This window comes from Ornithorhynchus anatinus, chromosome 9 (assembly GCF_004115215.2).
Source record: "Ornithorhynchus anatinus isolate Pmale09 chromosome 9, mOrnAna1.pri.v4, whole genome shotgun sequence".
Taxonomy (NCBI): Eukaryota; Metazoa; Chordata; class Mammalia; order Monotremata; family Ornithorhynchidae; genus Ornithorhynchus; species Ornithorhynchus anatinus.
In genome coordinates, this window is record NC_041736.1 from 45023556 (window position 1) to 45047429 (window position 23874).

Genomic DNA, 23874 nt, shown 5'->3' on the forward strand with positions numbered 1-23874 from the left:
AAAAGTTAGGAATGAGTAGGATGAACTCTTATGCCAAATCTAGAAAAAGGTACAGATCCTAAATTTAGCACTGCATTTGAACCTTTCAAGCTATGGATTTATTAATGCAAATTCCAAGTCATTTCCCTTGAAAAAACATTTGCCTTGGATTTCATTAAGTTGCTATTCATTAGCAAGGGCTCCAAATGTATTTTTATTTCCCCATTAACACATACATATATATAAATATATTTGTACATACATTTATAATTTAATTTGTTTTGCTTTTAGATTTCTTAAAATTTTACGGGTGAAATTTCACTATACTCCTTTGAAAATCTTAAATAGCAGAGAAAACAAGTTTCCTATTGTTGCTCATTTCAGGTAGTTTTTAGACAGAAAATAAAGCGTTAAATAAACATCTAGAGAAAGCTTAACCTGAAAGGGAAAAATGTCCTATAGGACCAAAAATAGTTAAATCTCCAACTTCTTTCCAGCTCTAAGTGCTCCTAAAGGTTCAAAATGCTTTTTGATTAAAAATACATTTGCTTGCATCAAATATTAGATTTTAATGTTCCGAATTGCTTGAATATATTAAACTGGGCACTTGAAAAGTTACAGATCTAGTGGCTAGAGAAGTGGTATACAACCTCAGAATATCAGACTAATAGACTGGAAAGGATTCTCAAAAGATTACCCGCCCTCAAGCAGAAACTGACCTAAACTGTCTCTGGTTCACCTCCAGAGATGGAGATTCTACAACTTCTTGAAGCTCTGTAATTTATTCCAGCTTCTCCCAATGCTTACATAATCAGAAAGTTCTTTCTATCCTTTTTGTCTCTGGACTTCAGTCATGACTGGGTGGAAAACTGCTTTCCATTTTTCTCTGCTGGTTTTCTTCCACTTTCATTTTTAGGTATCCTCATGAATTATTGTCTCATATCACTTATGAAGTACCATGAAATATCCAGGATAAAAAATATACTGAATATTGGGTGTCTATGAATTTATAATTTATGGGCATGTTGCAGTAAAATATAATAATCTAAAAGAAGAAAACACAGGGAATGAGAAATTTTGCAGCACATATGGAACTTGTTGAATCCTCAAAAGATAAATGCATAAACTGGAAAACCTGGGTTTCCATTTAAAAACAAATCTCACCTCTCCAAATAAGTGCACATTTCTTTTTTTCCTAGCTGTTCATCGATTGTGAGCCCCTTGATGGGCAGAGTCTGTGTCTAATTCCCACTTGTACACTGCCCAGCACTTAAAACAGTGCTCTGTAAACAGTAAATGCTTAATAAATACAATTACTACTACTGAAAGAAGGCCTAGATCTGAGATTCTGAAAGCTTCTGTCTGGTTTAAATCCATGTATGTGCATACATACCTATTTATATATTTAGGTAAAATTAAAAATATTAAAACTTATCCATAGATTTTCAGAGCCAACTTTTAGAGGCTCACTGGTAATTAGAATTCTTTTGGCATCACCTGGCATCAACTGGTATTCTGGGAGAAAAGGAAAGCTTAAGACTTTAATAAACACACAGTTCTCTTATGATACAGGTTAAGGAAAACTCATATTTTGATACCTACGTGGTGGCCATTGCAGTAAGCAGTACAAAACCAGTAACCTGTGTGGTCAGAAGAACGTCTCCAAATTCTCCAATAGTGTTTTCTCCAAAATGTGGAGTAAAAACTCTCTAAGAGAATGGATTTTATCTCAACAAGAAATAGCTTAATTGACCACACAAAAATGCCTCTTCTTTTCTTTTGATTTCTGTGAGGCTGGCTATTTTTGCTTGCCTCATTTTTTTGCTTGATATTTGATCATTATCATCTATGTCATCAACAACATTTATGGAAGGTCTTCAGTGTGCAGATGACTGTGAATCACTTCACAGAGTTTGCATGGCACTACCAGCTGATAATAAGCCTGGCAGGAATTATATTAGGTATACCGTGGAAATCCTACCTACAAAGGTTTTCAATGGCGACGTAGAACTGAATGCTGTCCTCTGATCCTGCTCCTTAGCCAGTACACTTTCAATAATGTGTAAGTAATCATGAAAAAAAATAAGGGCCTACAATAATAGCCTTTGGGAGATTGACTTTACGGAATTTGGCAACAGTAGGACATCAAACATCAGGCCAAATTGAAGGTTTATAAGGCTGTACTGATGTGCAATCTTCTACACGTGAGAGATCTGGACCTTCTATAGAAGACACATCTGGATTCTTGATAATTTATACCAGCACCTCCCGTGAACCATGCCCTACCATCGAATGGTGAGACAACATTACTAATATTGTGGTCCCGCAACGTAGGCGCCTACAACAAGGTATCAGTAAAACAAGGAACTATCTTTCTGTGCACACAAACACCCACCACCCTGTTTGTGCCGAGCACTGTACTAGACACTGGGGAAACACTTTTTAAAAAATGCAAGACCTGATCCCTGCTTTTTGAGCTTATAGGATCAAAGAAAAAGCAGCATTCCTAGTTCGAAAAGCAGAGGTCTGGGATTCAGAGGACGTGAGTTCTAATCCAGCTCTGTCAACCGTCTGCTGTATGACCATGGGCGAGTCACTTTGCTTTTCTGTGCCTCAGTTTCCTCATATGTAAAATGGGATTCACTACCCATCTCCCTTCCTACAGAGATTGTGAACCCCATGTGGGACAGGGACTGTGTGTCCAAAATGATTAATGTGTGTCTATCCAAGCGCTTAGAACAGTACCTGACACATAGTGAGTGCTTAACATATATCATTATTATTACTATTATCGTTACTGCATGTTTTTTTTAAAAAAATCTATGCCTCTACTGTGGTCTTTGCTAATTACATAGAGAAGGAAAAGAGCGTAGTTTTCTTATTGTAGATTTTTCACTTGCCACTGACGAATATCTCTCACTAATACATACACCCATTAACACATAAACACACTGTGTGAGGGTTAGCAGTACAAAAATTCCATTAAATTTTCTATATTATGAAAATATGCTGTCAGTATATTATAAAATGATCCATTGCAGATCTTAATCTTAATGTGAAAGATTAGCTGGAGAAGAATGCATAGGTATGCAGGATGCTACTACTTAACCAGATACTTCGAGCAAACAGTTATCTGGACCTTTTTTTGATCTTCACAGAGAGGAGAGAGCAAAATAAGGTCAGCTGAATCTATTTCCTGAATACAAAAATTCACAGGATTCAGTTACAAGTGGACATTAAATGAAGGAAACCAAGGATGGAAAATGTGACATCTACTAAGTTTGGCAATGTTTCACATTTCAAGGATCTGTTTGCTTTAGTTTATTCAGGTGCATTAGGTACAGGAAACAAAAGTTATTCTTGGTCAAAATACTTTGTGCTGCTAAAGTAATCACAAAACCACAAGTCTTAGAAGAAATGTGTCCTAAATAAAAGTTCCCTCCCCTCCCCTGCGCTCACTCCACCCTCACCATCTGAGACTGGGTGATTCTGTTTCTCTAACATTTCACAAAAAGGGAGCACTGGGGGTTCTGTGAAAGTTTACATATTTAATTTCCAATCCCTCGGCGCAGCACACCTCGTTAATCTTCACAGCCCACGTCTGAGAATTAGCCAAGTTTAAGTTGATAAAGCATTTGTATGCTATAGAAAGAAGGAATGCTATAGGGCTAGAGGAAATCAGTATTGAATCCACCAATCAGAGCTACATACTGAGTGCTCATTGTGTATAGAATACTGGACTAAGCCCTTGGGAAGGTACAATACATTAGTTGGCAGAGAGGACAGGTCTGAGAGTCAGAGGCTATCGGTACTAATCCCATCTCTGTCACTTGCTGGGTGACCTTCGGCAAATCACTTGACTTCTCTGTACCTCAGCTTCCTCATCTGCGAAATGAGGATTCAATATCTGTTCTCCATCTGACTTGGACTGTGAGCCCCAGTTGGGACCTGATTATTTCGTGTCTACCTCGGCACATAGTACGGTGCTTGACGCCCAGTAGGAGGTTAATAAAGACTACCATTATTACTATTAGACATGATACCTACCCTCAAGGAGCCAGAGTCTACTGCAGGAGCCTACAGCTAGTGCTGCTTTTTGAGGGTGAAATCACGTCAGATATTATTCCCTGTAGAGAACGACCACTTCACAGCCTTGCCAGTGACGAGCATGAAATCTTTGCGCTAATGTTTCAGATTCCAGAATCATTTTCATCTGCCTGCTATGGGGTGTCTAATTCTTTGGGGCTGTGACTTTCATGCTCAAATGCAGAGACGTATGAACCTGGAACAGGTTTTCAGTGCTATCTGTACTTCCCTGACTTAAAGATATGTAATCCTTCACCATTTCTGACCGTTGCTGCCACTGACATGAAACAGCAGCTTGAGATGAGAGAACTTCCAAAGGAGAGAAATTCAGCCGAAATATAATAAAATCCATCAGATAAAAAAATATATGGCAGCATTTACTTCCCTGGGCTATTTGAAGGAATTAACAAATACTCAGAAGAGGAAAAGCATTAGATGTCCCAGCCGGTAATGACAGAGGAAAATAGGTATTCATCATAAGAATGAAAATGTATCTGACATAGAGTGAAATTAGACTTGACCCTCAGGGCAGTCATGACAAATACTGACTGAAACCACTACTGAGCAATTCTAGTCAGATGACTCCTGATGAGAAGAAATAGAATTCTCAAGGAGACAACAGGGGTCGGGGCAAGGTCAAAAGTGTATTTAAATGTTCAAATGGATTGACAAGAGACATACATTTTCAATGCATAAGCGACAATTCCCTGCTGGCCTCAGTATCTGAAATAGGAATCTCCCACGACGTGGAATCCTTTTCTCATGACTGTGCTCATTCAGGCAAAGGATAGCCCAAGGGCAAAATGGCAGACTGAGGAATCGTCTGAATCACTAGATCTCCCTTCAGTCACATCGAACCCAAGCAGCTCGGTTACCGGTTGAATGCACCAGAGGATACTGACCATAATTGTTGGAAGAAGACTCTCTGGAGAGAATATATCAAATGAGGCCTTCTGGCTGCAGAAGGGGATTGATTCCCTGGAGAGCCCGGAAAGCAGAACACACGCACTGCCGAAAGATCTCTTTCCAACTCCTAGAGAGATTCCACCAGGCCAAACGTCACCGGCCAATTAAATATAAAGTCGGTGAAGAACTTTGTATAAACTTTTTTAGAATTTTTTTTTTTGGAAATTCCACCCAAGGTAATTGTTATTTCAAAGGATGCTACTTTGATAATTACATAATCACTATTAGTACTACCAACAATAATGATAAAATGTAATTATAGAGATGGACAGTATACAGACTTCTAAGCAGTACCTTAGTATAGGCACACATTCATTTCTCTCTCTAAATAAATAAATAAGGTTGTTACTACATGTGGCTCTATTTTTACCTGGCTCCCAGCTATGTAGCCTCCGGCTGCTCCAAAACTTTTGGTGAATGTGCCCATCAACACGTCAACATCACGAGGGTCCATCCCAAAGTACTCCACAACACCCCTCCCTGTCGGCCCAATGGCTCCGATACTATGGGCCTCATCCAAGTAGAGGTAAGCATGGTATTTCTTCTTTAAGGCAACGATCTGAGGCAGACGGACAATGGAACCTTCCATGCTAGGTCACAAGAAGAAACGCTAATTAGTAACATGTATCCATCTAAGAATTCATATTTTCTCTTGGCCTTTGGACATGCATAGACAAAACAGACTACACAAAGGATGGTAGGGAATTTCCATCTGCTTTTCAATTAAAGACAAAGTCCAGGTACTCAACTGGGAAATGGATTTCAGGTGGGGAAAAGATTCACTCATTCAATCAAATCTATTGAGTGCTTACTGTGTGCAGAGCACTGTACTAAGTGCTTGGGAGAGATCAATACAACAATAAACAGATGCAGTCCCTGCCCACAATTAATTTACAGGCTAGAGGGTGGGAGATCAACATTAACATAAATCAACAGGTTGGATGAAGTCCCTTTCCTATGTGTGGCTCACAGTCTCGGTCCCCAGTTTACAAAAGAGGTAACTGAAGCACAGAGAAGTTGTGACTTGCCCAAGGTCACACAACAGACGTGGTGGAGTCAGGACTAGAACCCACATCCTTCTGACTCCAAGACCCATGTTCCTATTCTCTAAGCCATGCTCTCAAGCCTCCGCATGAACCCCAGAAACACGAGGGAGCTAATTATAGTAATCTTAAATGACCTCATCCCGAGAAGTCTATTATTAAAAATGAATTAACCCAATGTCCTATTCACGTAGTGCTCTTTCTCGGAGTTCTTCCTCTGTAGATTTCTAACCCCTGAGTAGGGCTCACGTTTTTGAGATGAGTTGGGTTAAATGCAAACACTGTATTGATTCTTTATGCCTTTTTCGCTCTAAATTCAGCATTTGGGGCCCAGATTTATTTTGCATGAGAAGCGAATAAGAGTTTTCTCATCTAAAATGCAAGTGCAAATTGTTTTCTTACACTCATGGGGACTCCCTTCTCAGTAGAGCATTAGAAAGCTCCTTAGGAAATCCAAATTTTCTGATTAATCGTGGATTTGTAGAAGACCTGCCCTTAGATTCGATTATGCTGTTTTTCAGAAAAATCGTATTGTACGCAACGTGAGTAACACATTCATCATGCTTCTTCAATTCAGTTCCAGAATTTCATTCATCTTTAAAATGTTACATACTAGCAGAAGCCTGACATTTCACAAAGGCAAATGATTGATTTGGAAATGCATATGGTCAGGAAGCAAGTTCGGTGTTGGTAAGAATTTACAGAGGTCTGTTACAGTCATCCTTGGTCCAGGCAAGTCTAATTTCTGTCAGGACTATGCCCCCAATATGTTTATATTCTCTTACAAAGATTAATGGCTTTTTGATCTCTCTTCTGGAATTAATATAGGATATTCTAAAGTTGGTTGCTCTAGTTAGTACCTAACTTTCCCAACAATTTCATTTATTTTACTCAAATTATCTTTTCTGGCTCTAGCAAAAATTCAATTGACTCTTTTTCCAATTTGACATCCAGTTCAGCTATTTCATGACATTAGTGTCTTTGTCACCCCAATAAATTTTGGTGAAAAAGTTCACGGTGTCAGGAATAATAATGAAAAATGAGAGTGGCATTTTCATTTTTCTTTATGAATGGAAGGCTTTTTTTAAACCTGAATGGAAGGCAAACTGGTAAAATATATCCGCAAATGCCGTACATTTTAAGAGCTAATTTTACAGCCATAAAGAATTATTCTTGAACTGGCAAACTGAATAATTTCTTTATGAACTATACATGTAAAAGTACTACTTTAGAAAGTCTCACCCTCTCTACCTTTCACCCTCCCACAAACGTAGTTGCCACCTGGAGATATTGGAAAAGTACTCCCATTCACCCAGCCTAGGTGGTGGAAAAAAAATCTTCCTGTAAGGTCAAACTCATAATCAAAGGAAAAAGGTTAAGAGGGAAAAGTGTTTCAGGCCAATTTAAAATGAAAGGGCTACTGTAATTCTTTTTTTCTGCTTTATTTGTTGAAATTGGAAAAAAAAATCTGAAAGACCATAATTAGGTTAGACATAGTCTACAATATTTTGTGGCTACAGAGAAAAACGTTGGACATTTCAAGGACAGGTGACAGCCTTCTGGCTCCATGTTTACCTGGATGGGAAGGTCTTGGTATTTTGGCCGAGCTTGGAGAAAATTTTACCTACCTCCAATATGATAAGCCTTGCCATGAAACCAAGACTTGGGCTACATCACACTAAAAACCAAGTTCTTTAAGGGTCATTTTCTTTACAGATCCAAATCATTCCTAGAGATTTTTTTCATTGAAAATTGATATAAAAGTATCTGGGTTTTTTGCCCCTGTCCCTACCCACTTTGTTTCAAACCCATTAGAAAATATAGCACTTTTTGGCTTTTCCGGGCAAGCAAGCATGGTGTTTAGCCTTGAAAAATCCAGATATCCTAATTGTAGAATAGTTGGTAGACTTGGCAGCCTGGCATAGTGGATAGAGCACGGGCCCGGGAGTCTCTTCTCTGGGCCTCGGTTACCTCATCTGTAAAATGAGGATTTTAAAATGGAGAAGCAGCGTGGCTGGAGAAGCAGCGTGGCTCAGTGGAAAGAGCACGGGCTTTGGAGTCAGGGCTCATGAGTTCGAATCCCAGCTCTGCCACTTGTCGGCTGTGTGACTGTGGGCGAGTCACTTAACTTCTCTGTGCCTCAGTTCCCTCATCTGTAAAATGGGGATTAAGACTGTGAGCCCCACGTGGGACAACCTGATTCCCCTATGTCTACCCCAGCGCTTAGAACAGTGCTCGGCACATAGTAAGCGCTTAACAAATACCAATATTATTATTATTATTATTAAAATGGGGATTGAGACAGTGAGCCCCACGTGGGAAAGGGATTATGTCCAACCCGATTTCCTTGCATCCACCCTAGGGCTTAGTACAGTGTACGGCACATACTAAGCACTTAATAAACACCATAATTATTACTATTCTTATTATCTGTTGGGCCACAGTCTTATCACTGGTTCCCCAGTAAAAATTCAGAGCTGGTTATTCTAGCCCTATGTTGTCACTACCAATGCAGACACACTTTTAGGTCTGGGATCAGGAAGAACATATCTTGCTCAGCATCTTAGCTACCTGAGGAAGCCCCGATCATCATCAATCTCTAAAGATGGATCCTTTATTTAAATTCCAGTCCCTCTTTAAAGTTGCCTCCAAACCGTGGCCAAGAAGCCACTGATCAATGCCACTGGGGCTCCAGCTTTGGTGTCTACTAGTCCTCAGTATGCTTCTTCACCTTCCCCTGACTTTATATGCATATCTCAGTCTCCCTAGAGAAGAGATCTAAAATAGTGGTAGGTGAGAAAGAAAAGAGAAGAGGAAACGATTTCAAAGGCAGTGGCCCTAATATTGTAACTTAAAATTTCTACTTTATCGTATGCACTTAGTAGAGTGCTCTGCTCACAGTGAGCACTCAATAAATATCACTGATTGACTGACTGATTTCTCTGACCTTAGACAACACAGTCTGGGTAAGCACATGCAAATTCTATCTACATAACACTCATTTGAAGAGTGTCAATGCAGTGGTTGCTCTCCTACTTAGTTCTTAAACTCAGGTGACACCCTGTATTTACTATAAGATTAAAGACTGAAAGAAGGAAAGATGGAAGGATATGTAGGGTTCATGTAATCTTCACTGGCCCTTGGATTTCACTTACTGTTCACGATGAATTGGAAGGGCCCATGATCTCAAGCCAATCATTCAATCAATCAGTGGTATTTACCGAGCACTCATTGCGTACAGAGCTCCTGCAAAGCTCTTGGGAAAGCACAGTAGATTGGAGTTGGGAGATAAGATTCATGCCCTCAAGGAGCTTACAGTCGAGTGGAATCTCCAGGAACCTGAACGGGAACTCTTTGCCAAAGGAGACCTAAGGCCATCAAGGATCAGCACTGCCTTGCTGTCAAGTTACCCCTAGCAGCATTAATGTTGAGGTTTTGTCAACTCCTCACTCTGACATAAGCCTTTGCCGCTGATACTGTAGTAATGCCGAGGTGGTTTAAACACAAACAAAGCACAGCAGTTGTAGTGGTTTCTGTAGGCCCCGTAACTGACAAGACTATTTGACAGTACAACGTTGGTGGTCCACTTAATTTCACCCATGATCAAAGCGCTTAAAACTTAACTTTCCTTTAGTTGTGCCAAGGGATGTTTATTTGCAGTTTGGTTCTGTTTATTCTGCTTAAAAGGAGATGTCCAGCCTGTTTTGGATCAGCTGATCGGCTTTTAAGCTGTTCCAATCCTGAATGACAGGTGTTTAGATAAGAGCCAGTTTGTTCTCTCTCCCTGGTTTCATAGTGTTCACCAGCTGGCACAGATTATGCAGAAGAAAGAATGATCCCTGAAGTTGTGGCAACATGGAGTCAACACAGCATTATTTAAAAAATAACAAGAAAAGGAAAAAAGAAAGGAGCCAGCTTGGATTCACTGAATCCTTAATTATTCCATTGGGATCTCAAAGACTTTATAGTAGTACCAGCATTCAAAGTTACCCCCCTAAAACATATTGATAAATCATGGCAGGGTCCGGTTTTTCAATTCTCAAAAGCAACTCTACGATCTCCTGGATGCATTTAAAACACCCAGAAAATCAGCAAGCACAGTGTAATTACATTTTATAAAGCAAACTCGAGGAAATTATTTCTTATTTCTTATCCACACTGGGAAAAGGAATGCAATCACAGTTAATGTTCTTTCTAACAGTTACTATTCACATGTATAATGATAAAGGTAAGAAAGCACATTTATATTGTTATAAGATAGGGCCCATCTGCAGTTTCTTCTTGTTTGTAACTGATTCATACTCAGGGAACATTTCTCCCTACTGTACTTTACCAAGCACTTAGTTCAGCACACAGTAAGTGCTCCATAAATACAACTGATCGATTTTGTAGGATTTTTCATTTCATTCAACTGGTTATCCTCCTTTTTCTGTAATTTCATGGTAGGAAAAAAATGCAGCTTCTTTATATTAGGGTTCAGTAGAACCCTTCAAAAATGCCAAGAGGACAAATTCTAACTCTCTGCCTTATACCTTGGGATTTTTCTGAAAAAAACAAACAAAACCCCCCCCCGAAAAAACTATTAATTGTTGAGCCTTATAGATTAAAAATGTCACTTAAGTTGATCTGAAGCTGTTGAGAATGTAAAATCTTTCTAAGTCAAACTGGATGTTTTAGAAGTGCTGAGTGTGAACAGTAGCCATATCTTCATAATCTTCCGGGAGGCCATCCTGACTACTGAAGGAAAATCTCCCCACCTACTCTGAGGTGCTTAGTAAAAGTGGCTAATTTATGCCATTATCAATCAATTGTATTTATTGAGTGCTTATCACGTGCAGAACAATGTACCAGGCACTTGGGAGAGTACAATATAACAGAGTTGGTAGACATGATCCCTGCCCACAACAACCTCACAGTCTAGTCTACTGCTCACAGCCTGCAGGATTGCAGTGCCCTGAAAATGCCAAGATTTGGTGTGAAATTTTGGAGGCAATTGCATGAGATTTAGCCTATTGCCTAGAGAGTTCCAGCATTTTGGAGAGGTGAAGCTGGGCTGACTATACGCTTCCACACCTGGACAGTTCTATATTCTCAATTTGGCTCCAGGCACAAGATCTTCTGTAGGTTCTTGGATGTACTCTGGCCCCAGAGTATAAAAATATCTCTGATTATGTTCTTACCTGTAGATGCCTTCCACAAGGATGAGGATTTTTTTCCAGGCTCTGCGCCTTCGAGGCTGGCCATAGATTACAGCTTCTCTTAACAGTTTCTCTAGGCTCTGCATATCTTTAAAAGATAACAAAATAGAACAAGTTAAAGGTGGAGCTGAGTGATCTTTTTCAAGCCCATGTATAGAACGATCTTTTGATTTATATTACTGACTGTCTACCTCCCTAGACTGCAATCTCACTGTGGGTAAGGAATGTGTCTGCCAACTCTGTTGTTTTCTCCCAAGTTCCTAATACAGTGCTCTGGACCTAGTAAGAACTTAATAAATACATTGATTGGTTGATTAAGGACCTATTGATTAGGGACCATCACTATGTAGAAACTATTTATTTCTTTGTAAATGCCACCATAAGATGAATAACAAAGCCTTGCACCAACAGTGATCAGTGATCTAAATGTGGATGATTATCTGATTGGTAAAACATGATATGAGAATAACATGGAAACTTGCTGGCATATTTACAGAGATATATGTGGCAAAACATGTCATTTAGGAACACAATAGCACAATTTCATTGTAGACATAGTTCTTCCACAACACGTCTTCATTATGTGTTAAGGAATGAGGGAATATTCTTCCGAAAATTTGTGATTTTCCGGCTAGAATCAATGGTATTTACTTAGCACTTACTCTGTGCAGAGCACTATACTAAGCACTCAGGAGAGTACACTACAAGACAGTTAGCACATTCCCTGACCACAGTGACCTTACAGTCTAGAGGATAAAAGCCAATTAAGTGTTGGAAAACATAGGAGCGGAAGAGGTAGGGGTGTGTGTGTGTTTGCTTTTGGAGGCTGATAGAGGTGTGCAGAATACAACCCAGGGTTGGTCTTGAACACGGTCTTTCGGTTCAAAGATACTGCTGCCAGTGAGATGCCAACCGTAGGTGTAAATATTTTAGACAGAGAATCTCTTGCCTATTCATTGAGTGTGCCCATGAAGATAGAAGAGTGCGGTTTTTCCGGTCCCTTGTCATTAGAGTGAGCATTGCTCAGACATCAGTGGTTAAGAGGTGAGAGTATCCTACCATCAGCACTTAAGTTGTGTCTGCAGTCATGGTGATGGTTTGCCCTGAACCATCCACACTCTGTTGGCTGTTCTCCCCTGTGCCCAGAGCATGCCCTGGGTGACTGCTGGCAGGGAGAATGGGTGCTACTTGGGGTCAGAGAACAGGATCTCTCTGAAACCTCACAGCAGCAGACACCACTCTGCCCTCACCCAATTTGGTGAGCCACTATTGAGTACAGTGCTTAAATTAGATTGGGGGAGAATAAATCCTCTATTATCAGCTCTCTCCCTCCAACCTTACCATGCTGATCTCCTATTACAACTCAACCTATGCACTTTTCTCCTCTAACACCACCTCACTCAATGTACCTCATTCTAATCTTCCTCACCACCGAGAATCTTACCCTCGTCCTCCCTCTGGCCTGGAATTCCCTCCTCCCCGCTTCGTATTTCACAGCCTACCAACCTTCCCACTTTCAAAGTCCTACTAAATCACATTTTTTCCAAAAGGCCTTCCCTAAACCCTCATCTCCCCTACTCGCTTACTCTACCATCGCTATCACCTATCCACCTTTTAAGCCTTTGCTATTCACCTCACCCTTAGCCTGATAGCACTTACACACATAGCCTTATACCCGGCCATTTATTTCCTTTTTCTGTAATTTAATTTTAACATCTGTCTCCCCCTCATAGATTGTAAACTCCTTGTGGGTAGGGATCATAACAACCAAGCCTATTGTACTGAATTGCTCTGCTCAGAGTAAGCAGTCAATAAATACAAATGATAGGATGGTAGGGCCTGTCAAGCAAGATCACTTAGGAAATCAGATCTAATTCCTGTCCTTGAGGAGATCATGGAAAGGAGGCTGAGTTGGTCAGAACAAGGACGACTCACTCATTCCTCACGACTCACTCATTCCTCACTCCACTCCAGTGCTCTTAAACTACTGAAATCCTGGAATGACTAGAGAGAGAAAAAGGGTGAAAGGAGAGAGTGCATCATTAATCAAGAAACACCTATGTCTGTATAGTCGTCTCCTGCAAGTTTTGAAACTGGAGTTCTTAGATTCAAGAACTTTGTATCTTTTCAAAAGAATCATGATGATGGGTCTTTGTGGAATTGTTTAGGCTATGAGTTATGAAAGATGAATTTAATATTTGAGGAAAGAAGCATCTGGTCATAATCTGCCACCAGGCATCTCAGGTCACGGTAAAAATGGGCATAAAAGCAGACACCCACAGAGGATAAAACAGAAACACTGAAGCCAACTTTCATTATGATCAACACTGACAAACACCTTTAGAAGTTTATGTTTATTTGGTTTAACATTGGTTTAGGCAGTATGACATTTGTAGCTTGTTAAGCTAAAGATACCATATGTCCCTGATTTCAGGGGACAATCCCTGATTCCTCCTTATAGACAAATATTGTTCTCTTAAACTTCCCTAGTTGTAGGGAATCAGTAGCAAAAGGAATAGCCCACACCTCAACCCTTCTCACCTTCAAAGCTCTCTTAAAATCCGACTTCTAACAAGACTTCCTGGGCTAGTTTTGGTATCCTGAATTTCATCAACCCTTCAACTACCTCTTGTACTTAGGAGTTTATTTATTTATGCCCACCATCAACAAACCTGTTGATGAGGGAGAGAGAGAAAGAGAGAGAGAGAGAGAGAGAGAGAGAACAGTCAATTCTATATGTTCTGATTCCCCTGCTTGAACAAATTTTCACGTTGATCTTTCCCATTAAGAAGTAATGTCCTTGTGGGCAGAGGATGTTTCTTGTGCTTCTGATGCACTGCCAAGCACTTAATACAGTACGGTACATTAAATAAGCACTCAATAAATCCAATTACTATTACCTCTAGAACTAGCCACTGTAGATAAATATTGAATGGAACAAGGTTTCTGACCCATTAAGGGCTTCCAATTTGAAGGGGTGGAGGAGAAAAATACAGTTACAAATATAATAGGGAACAAATAGCCTGATGAATTCAGCAAATTATTATCTTGGTGTTCGAATCATAGAAGTATAGCAGGTAACAGGATTCCTGAGAGAATGGGAGAGAAAGTGAAAGATGGAGAAACACAGAGAATGATAGACTATGTCTGTGTGTACAAACCAGAACAAGGGAATTAAAAGAATGTGTTGCTTTCTAGTCACATAACAATGAGGGAAAAGGCTAAGTAGCAAAGGAGAGGCTTTGCTCCAGAGACTGTAAATTCCTTTGATTCCGCAGTTGGAGTCATCTCTAAATTGTTTTGATGAGTTTAGCTAGGTCTCAGGAACACCAGTACTTTTGCAGCACCAAAACGTGTACCGACCGAACCCACAAAAAGTTGGAACCACTGTGGCTCAGGAGTCCCAAAGCTCGAGTCCCAAAGCAACTTTTCCCTAAAGTTGTGGGAAAGTGGAGGGGGAGGGAGAGAGTGAACATAATGGACTTTCCACTCTTTAACCTCCCCAACCCACTTTCTCCTGCTCTCAAGCTCTCTGGGCCCAGAGGAGATGGTTCAATCACTGGGAGAGGGGCTGGAATGCTGATATACCATTCTGACACCTAACCCAAGACAGGTTAAGTACAGAGCAGAATTAATGTGGGGTGTGCATGCAACTAATGTAAGAGATTGCTACACATTTCTCAGCATGTAAAAAATTGAGTTTCTATCCAATTGAAATACTTGATTGTTATTATTATTATTAATAAAAATAGTAATAATAGTGGTGTTTGTTAAGCGCTTCCTATGTGCCAGACATTGTACTAAACCCCGGGGTGGATACGAGCTAATCGGGTTGGACACAAACTCTGTTCCACATGGTTCTCACAGTCTTAACCCCCATTTTACAGATGAGGTAATTGAAGCCCAGAAAAGTGAAGTGTCTCTCCCAAAGCCACATAGTACACAGTTGGCAGAGCCAGGATTGGAAACCAGGTCCTTGTGACTCCCAGGCAAGTGCTCTATCCTCTGGGCCATGCTGCTTCTCAATTGAAATTCGGGTGCCATTACTTTTAGAATACATGTGATCAAAGACATGATTAGATGTCTATGGTTGGGCCTTCTTTCACAGGTTATCTCACTGAGGAACAATAGTAAGAGTAACGACATTCATATACCGAGCACTGTATTGAGTGTGGGGGAGAGGTACAAGAACACTGATTCGGACACGGTCCCTGGGACAAAGGAACTCTCTCAGTGGGACTGGAGAGGACAAACACCTAGGGAAGGAATAACAGGATAAACTCAGCAACTGAGGGTGTGTCTTGAGGGCAAGGATCCACATTAAGGAAAAGGCATGTGTCCCTTATATTCTATATTTACGTTTGAATAATCCATGTCAGTTGCACTCATGCCTTCACGCATATTGTGGCCTAATGAAGACAAATAATGACGACCTTGAATTGGGGAATTCTGTCCTTATTCAAACTATTTCATTTCTCCCCGAGGGTGGGACTGTGACTTTCATATGTCTAGCATACTACAGGCACCTAATAAACATGTCATGATTTCCTTCTAAATATAAAGAATGATTGTAAAATATGAAAATAAACAAGAGAAATAACTGATAATCATAATACTAATTTGCTAGAGAATAAGCAAGGGAAGGCATGTGCTATCTCTTTAACTAAGAAAAATAAACTGGGCCTTTACATATCAGAAATGAAAGATATGTTAATAATAACAAGCTATTTAATAGTCACTTCACCACTTCACACTAGTTTCTTCATCGGCAACATGGGCGTAATGATACTGAGTGAAGTGACCTCATGGGGGTGTTGGAAGGATTAGCATACAGCTGGCATTGCACAAACATTTAAGCAAATGCCCTATGTGGCCTAAACAATCCTGAGGAGAGTTTCATTGCTGCCAAGAGTTTCCAATCGTAAACTTAAAGGGAATGGAAAGTCACAAGTTTGGGATGTTTCCGTTTCACATTCTATTCTGAAAAAAAACCCCAAGTGTTTCCCAAATACCATGAATACGGTTTTACTGGGGAGACTTGGGGACAACTGAGAAGGGGACTCAGACTGTAAAATTTGCATTACCTTGATTCAAACGGCTTACCCTAGCCAAAACATCCTCTGATCCCCCCCTATCTTCTTCCACACTTCCTAATTCATCAGGCTAAGAAAACATACTCATATGTCATATACGTCAAGTTTTTTTTTTATGGCATTTGTTAAGCGCTTACTATGTGTCAAACACTGTTCTGAGCACTGGTTGACAGTTTAAGAAGGAGGGAGAATAGGCGAACTGAGACACAGAGAGAAGTTTAGTGATTTTACCGAGGTCACAAGCAAGCAACTGACAGAGCCGGATTAGAACTCAGGCCCATGCTCCTTTCACTATGCCACGCTGGAAGAATACAGATGACTAGGAAGTTCACACAAGAAAAAGTAAACCCCCCTGAGTATAATAAGCATCCTGTTCGGCCCACTGATTTTCTCATTAGACTTCGGAAATGTGAATCAGTTATCTCTAAGCTTTACGCCATAGGTTGGCTTCGGAAGGTCTTTTTCAGATGGTGTCAAAATTCAATTTGAAAAATGGACTTGAGGATTCCTTTGGCATTGAAAATTGGGTTTTGTGTTGGTTTTTTAACTAGCTTTTAAGATCACAAAGACACATCCTTGTCAGTGAAGATGTGAAGATCAAATGACTCTACTGCTGGACAATTTTGCGCGGAAATATGATGGTGGATGTTTATACTATAAGCATCAGGTTGGATGCAGTCCCTCTCCTACATAGGGCTCACAGTCTTAATCCCCACTTTACAGCTGAGGTAACTGAGGCACAGAAAAGTTAAGTGACTTGCCCAAGATCGCACAGCAGGCAAGTGTCGGAGGCAGGATTAGAACCCAGTTTCTTCTGATTCCTGGGCCTGTACTCTATAGTGTTTGACACATAGAAATTGCTTAACAAATGCCATAAAAAATTATAAAGTAGGTTAAGAAATGAGCTCTATAGAAAAAGCTTGCAACTCTCCCTTAGTAGTTGTCTGTAATTTATAAAATTTCTCTCTGTGAAGCAACAGCTAGATTCTTCGGGTTAGCAGGTATTTAGATCAATAGCAAAATTGCTTTTTGAAAGCAATGGGCATAGAATACAGTGGCTAATCCTAATAAATCACTGACTGAGTTGAATTGAGAAGTACAGATTTGTCCTTAAAATGAAAAGGGCATCACTGTGATGGGTGGTTGTCTAAGAAATATTCAACTGGTGTGACTAGGGATACGCAAGCTTGAAAGGTCTAAACCACCAAATTGCCATCAGTGGCACCCATTGGCCAACACATTGCAAGCAGATGTCATCATTTCCAAAAGGAACAAGACAAGATCATCAGCAGGAAATACAGGTTTCTGCAAATGGGTGCGCCTAAAAATTTGGAGAAACAACCAACACATGTCATTAAATTAAGAATGTCTACTCGTGCTGAAAGATGAGCCTTGATAAGGAGAGGCTTCACAGTGGAATTAACTCCTTACTGATTGGTTAAACCTCTTATACAAGAAATTAAACCTACCTTCCCTGCCTACCAAAATTTCATAGGATTCGCTCCCTAGAGTGACAAGGGAATTGGAAAATTGAAATCAATCAGTGGTATTTATCGTGTGCTCACTGTGTGCAGCACAGAGTACTAAGAACTTGGGAAATCATAATACAACAGAGTTGATAGATATATTTCCTGCCCAAGGAGCCTATAATCAACTAGTTTTTTTTACCACTTCAATCATTCAAAATGGGCACAGCTACTCTCTACAGCTTAGAGAGATATTGGTGTAAGAAAGAAGTCTTTACGTAGTTTGGAAGAACAGAAGAGCAATACAAGACAACCTGAAAAATCTGCTCTAGGCGAGCGATGTGATAGAACTATCTTATTTCTCAGACTTTAAAAAATGAATAAGAAAACCACTAAATCTTCTGCTTTTCCCCCTTCCCATTTTCATACTCCTATATGACAACATTTCTCAGGTGATTCTACCTGCAGCAACCCTCAAAAAGCTGGCAAGTCTTTACTGCCATGAAGTCCAGCACAATTTAAGCCCACATTATAAATCATTCTGGCATCTCATTACAAATTTTAACCCACGTCAGGTGTCTTGAAATATGTCGTATAATTTATATTATCTTTTTTTTGCCAAAATTTTCAGGAATAACACCTGTTCCAAAGATTGTCTGAGCTCTGTGAGACAATGCAACATAATCTGAACAAACTCCGATGCCTTTGCTTCTCCTCCCCCACAATTCCTTTGTTGATGGATTCATTTCAAAAGACTTGAAATAAGTATTATCTTTTCAGGGATGAGGAGGCGTTGAAAGGCAACAGGGTGGTGTTTGGTTGCGACGAGGAGGGAAGAGGGAAAAGGTGACTCTCGGGCATGGGGACAATATAGGGATGTGGAAAATGAAACAAAGGGAGATATTGAAAGGGGGGTGTGACCAGCATAAGGGAAGCATTTTATTCTGGTGGCTCTCTGTTACTTCAAATTTTTCTGGCCCTTGTCCCAATAACCCAATATCTAGGGAATCCACTGTGTTCCCTGGACCAATGTTGGCAGTTTTATGTGAAATGGTCCTTACTTTAGTATGAATTTGATGCTTCAAAAGTGCCTCTTCAGTCAGGAAATTCACACTAATGCTTATAGAGCTCTACTGTACAGAGAACACTTTACTAAGACACTGATAGAGATTGACAGAAACGAAGGACAAGATCTTTGGCCGTGAGGAGACCTCAACTGGACTCAGGAAGGCCAGGAGCTGGGAAATGGTTATCAGGAGACCTAAAGGACACATCATAACTGAAAGTAGCAGAGGGCAAAGGATTCTATATTCTTTAGAACTTGTAACTGAGCTGCTCTTTCAGATCATTAAACAACAGTAATAATAATAATAATAATGGCACCTGTTAAGCGCTTACTATAAGCCAAGCACTGTTCTAAGCGCTGGGGTGAATACAAGGCAATCAGGTTGAACACAATCCCTGTCCCACATGGGGCTCACGGTCTCAAACCCCATTTTACAGCTGAGGTTATAAGGTACTGAGGGCAGGGACTGTGGCCACCAACTCTGTTGAACACAGTACACACTCAGTAAATATCCTTGACTGACTTGCTGAATGCATCCTCTGTGTAGAGCACTGTGTGAGATGCTTGGGAGATTACAACAGAATTTGACACAGTCTGACTTCAAGAAGATTATAATCTAGTGGGGGAAACAGACACTAAAATACATTTCGGTTTGGAGGAAGCAGGAGACTATAAAGCTACATACCTAGGTGTTTTGGGGGTGTGGAATACCCAAGGCCTTAATTGACACCGAGGTGGTGAAGTAGCAGTTGAGGGGGAAATATGATGGGGAGATGAGCAACTCACTAGGGAAGGCCTGTTCCAGTGGTTGCCTATCAACCTTCGCACGAAACAAAAACTCCTCCCTCTTGGCTTCAAAGCTCTCCATCACCTTGCCTCCTCCTACCTCTCCTCCCTTCTCTCTTTCTACTGCCCACCCCGCACGCTCCGCTCCTCTACCGCTCACCTCCTCACAGTCCCCCGTTCACGCCTATCCCGCCGTCGACCCCCGGCCCACGTCCTACCGCTGTCCCGGAATGCCCTCCCTCCTCACGTCTGCCAAACTAACTCTCTTCCCCTCTTCCAAGCTCTACTGAGAGCTCACTTCCTCCAGAAAGCCTTCCCAGACTGAGCCCCCCCTTTCCCTCTGCTCTCCCTCCCCTCCCACCCTCTGCTCTTCCCCCTTCCCCTCAGCACTGTGCTCATTTGTAAATATTATTTATTACCCTATTTTGTTAATGAGGTGTACATCTCCTTGATTCTATTTATCTTGATGATGTTGTCTTGTTTTTGTTTTGTTCTGTTTTGCTTTGCTGTCTGTCTCCACTATTTAGACTGTGAGCCCGTCATTGGGCAGAGATTGTCTCTATCTACTGCCCAATTATACATTCCAAGCGCTTAGTACAGTGCTCTGTACATCGTTAAGTGCGCAATAAATACTATTGAATGTATGAATGAATGAAGTGTGATTTCAGAGTGGCTCTGAAGATGGGAAGAGCAGCGGTCAGCTAGAATTTAAGAGGGTTCGAGTTCCAGGTAGGAGGTTTGGTGAAACGACCAAGAGGTCGGCAGTGGGGGAGAGAAGAATGAAGCACAATGACTAGGTTTGCTGGTGAGGAGCAAGGTGTAAGAGGTAGGGAATGGTGAAGAGAGGATAAGTAGTGGGGAGGGAGCTGAGTGCCTTAAAGTCGATGCTCAGAAATTTCTGATCGATATGGAGGGAAGCAGCGTGCTCAGTGGAAAGAGCCTGGGCTTCGGAGTCAGAGGTCATGAGTTCGACTCCCGGCTCTGCCACTTGTCAGCTGGGTGACTGTGGGCAAGTCACTTAACTTCTCTGTGCCTCTGTTATCTCATCTGTAAAATGGGGGTTAACTGTGAGCCTCACGTGGAACAAGCTGATTACCCTGTATCTACCCCAGCGCTTAGAAAAGTGCTCTGCACATAGTAAGCGCTTAACAAATACCAAAAAAAAAAAAAGAGGCAACCAGTGGAGGTTTTTGAGGAGTGGAAGATGTTTACAGAATAACATTTAGGAAAAAGTTAAGGGCAGCGGGGTGAGGAACGTTCTGGAGAGTTAAGTATCTTGCCCTAGGTCACATAGCAGGACAGAACTGGAATTAGAACTCAGGTCATCTGACTTCCAGGCCCATGCTCTTACCACCACCACCTGCTCCTATATCAGTTTCCCTTTAGTGATGAGATTTTTTATTAGTGTGAGCAAGAATGGCTGATAAAACCACTGTGTGACCAACACTTTGTATATCTCAGCACGGGCACGTAATCTCGCCACAGGGCCATAACACCGTAATATCACCGGAATAAATTCTGTAAGTGACATCCCTAGGGCCGTGAAGTGTTGGAACTGTCATCACTAAAGTCATCAACTGTTGCCTGGTTGGATAACTTTCCAATTCCACAAAAAGAGCTAGGGGTTAAAGATGACTATAGTTGAATTCAGTGGAAGAAGGGAAATGGAAGGTTGTGTCCTCTCATTATCTTTTAGACAGTACTTAATAAATTCCATTATTCTACTTATTGTTATTTCTCATACTGGTCATGGATGCCACATCCTTCTCCTACTGGTTTACTTAGAAGAGAACAGGTTCTTATCTCCGCCAGAATATACAGGAGGAAAGAGTCTGTTAGAAAGCAGAAAAATTTAGTAATATGGGCCCATTATTTTATGCATAATAATAATGATGGTGGTATTTGTTAAGCATTTACTTTGTTCCAAGCATTATATTAAGCACTGGGGTAGATACCAAATAGCCAGTTCTCTGTTCCAAATGATGATCACAGTCTAAGTAGGAGGGAGAACATGCAATGAATTCCCATTTCACAATTGAGGAAACTGAGGCACAGAGAAGTTAAGTGACTTTCCCAAAGTCACACAGCTGACAAAGACGGAGTAAGAATTAGAATCAGGATGGGAATCAGTATGGCCTAGTGACCAGAACGTGGGTCTGGGAGTCAGAGGACCTGGATTCTAAACCCAGCACCGTCACTTGCCTGCTGTGTTACCACGTACAAGTCCCCTAACCTCTCTGTGCCTTAGTTCCCTCGGTTTCCTCAAATGCAGAATGGAGTTCGATACCTGTTCTCTCTCCTAATTAGACTGGAAGCCCCATTTGAAACAGGGACTGCATCTGGCTGGATACAAGTTAACTTGTATCTACCCAAGTGCTTAGAATAGGGCTTGACACGTAGTTAAGCACTTAACAAATACCATTAAAAAAAGCAAACAAAACCCAAACGAAAACCAAGTCCTCTGACTTCACTCCCAGGCTCTGGCTCTTCCCATTAGGTCACGTCAATCAATCCTATTTATTGAGCGATTTACTATGTGCAGAGCACTAAGTACTTGGGAGCGTACAAAGTGACAGAATTATCTGAAACGTTTCCTGCCCATAACGAGTTTAGACTCTAGAAGGGGAGACAAACATTAATATAAATAAGTACTTTGTAAGGTATAATTTCAAGATATGTACATAAGAACCGTGGGGTCGTGTTAATATCAAATGTGGTATGTTGGGACGTGCTAAAGAAGCAGCGTGGCTCAGTGGAAAGAGCATGGGCTTGGGAGCCACAGGTCATGGGTTCGAATCCCGGATCTGCCACTTGTCAGCTGTGTGACTGTGGGCAAGTCACTTCACTTCTCTGGGCCCCAGTTCCCTCATCTGTAAAATGGGGGTGAAGACGGTGAGCCTCACGTGGGACAACCCGATCACCCTGTATCTCCCCCAGCGCTTAGAACAGTGCTCTGCACATAGTAAGCGCTTAACAAATACCAACATTATTAACCACTCTGACCTAAGAGGCTCAGGTGAAATCTTTTCCATCTCCAAATTCTTTATCTGGGGGTTAGATATCCCTGTATTTCTGATCATATTTTTATGCTTTTTTCAGATCAGGCCCAACAATTCTCTTCAGTCAACTAAATTCATCGCAGGTGACACTATTGTCCACTAGATGGCAATCTAAGAAATAAAAAGGCAATTTCATTAAATTATCAACTTCTTCCTCCGATTTCAAGTCGTTATTGTGAAAATGGCACGGACAGGATTGAAGTAATTAGCATCTTTTGAGCATCAGGACTCCCATTTATCAACTTGGGTCTGAGAGCTATTATATTCAGGTATGGAAACCTGATTCCCCAAAAGGAAGCAAGTCCCAGTGCAGTAGTTTTTTTTTTATAAAATAAACTCCGGTGCATTGAATTCTGCATTACTTAAAAAGTCAATGTTGGATCTGCTGCCGATTGGGGTGGTTGGTTGCTTTGGGTCAAACAAAATAAATAACAGGTTTTTTGGGTTCTTTTGTTTTCTGGGTTTTTTTTTTTTTTTAGACAATTATCTTTAGAATGAAAGTCTTGATCACCAAAAAGTTCCTTGCCAGGCTTGCTGGTTACATGTCAGCGCCCTACAATAAGGCTTTAAATAAACCAAATGTATTGGGCTTTTGGATCTGTGTACACTGTAGATGAGGGAGTTTGGACACTCCCCAGTGTGCGGAAACAACTGCATCCAACCCGAAATGGGAGTTTCAAGGGTGAAGCTTTTCATCTGAACCTCACAAAAAACCCTTTGTGTTGTGTCACTGTGATCCTAAAGCAGAAGGAAAATCAATCAATCAAGTCTCCCCTGGCAGGGGGAAGAACTAGTTGACCTCTTAGAAACACAGAAGTTTAGAGATGGAAAAGATCCATGATGATTTGCTCTCAGCTCAGATATTGGAACCAAAGTCTGTTTCTGGTCAGTTTCATTTTAGGTTTGCAGGCCCTGAAGCACAATGCTACAGTGTTTGGGTTACAGACCCCCAGGAATTTAGAGGATTACAGTGTACTTTCGGAAGGCCTGGTGGGATTCTACAATTTCAATGAGCCACATGTTAACATCTGCAAGGGATTTTTAATAATAATGCTTATTAAAACACTTATTCGAGCATTACGCTAATCCTCCCAACACCTCGAGAAGTACAGAGAAGTGCTTATCTTAGTTG

At 40.9% G+C, this 23874-nt stretch overlaps 1 protein-coding gene across 2 annotated transcripts in view; it reads right to left on the reverse strand.

The window, feature by feature from the left end:
- The window catches only part of SPTLC3 (serine palmitoyltransferase long chain base subunit 3), a 98024-nt gene that overhangs the window by 34407 nt on the left and 39743 nt on the right, over positions 1-23874 (reverse strand). For both annotated transcript variants that reach the window (XM_039913180.1, XM_029071631.2), the window contains 2 exons: positions 11255-11360; positions 5402-5621 (listed from right to left, as the gene is read on the reverse strand). In XM_039913180.1, coding sequence (XP_039769114.1) covers positions 5402-5621; positions 11255-11360 — 326 coding nt within the window. The remainder of the gene's footprint in view (positions 1-5401; positions 5622-11254; positions 11361-23874) is intronic.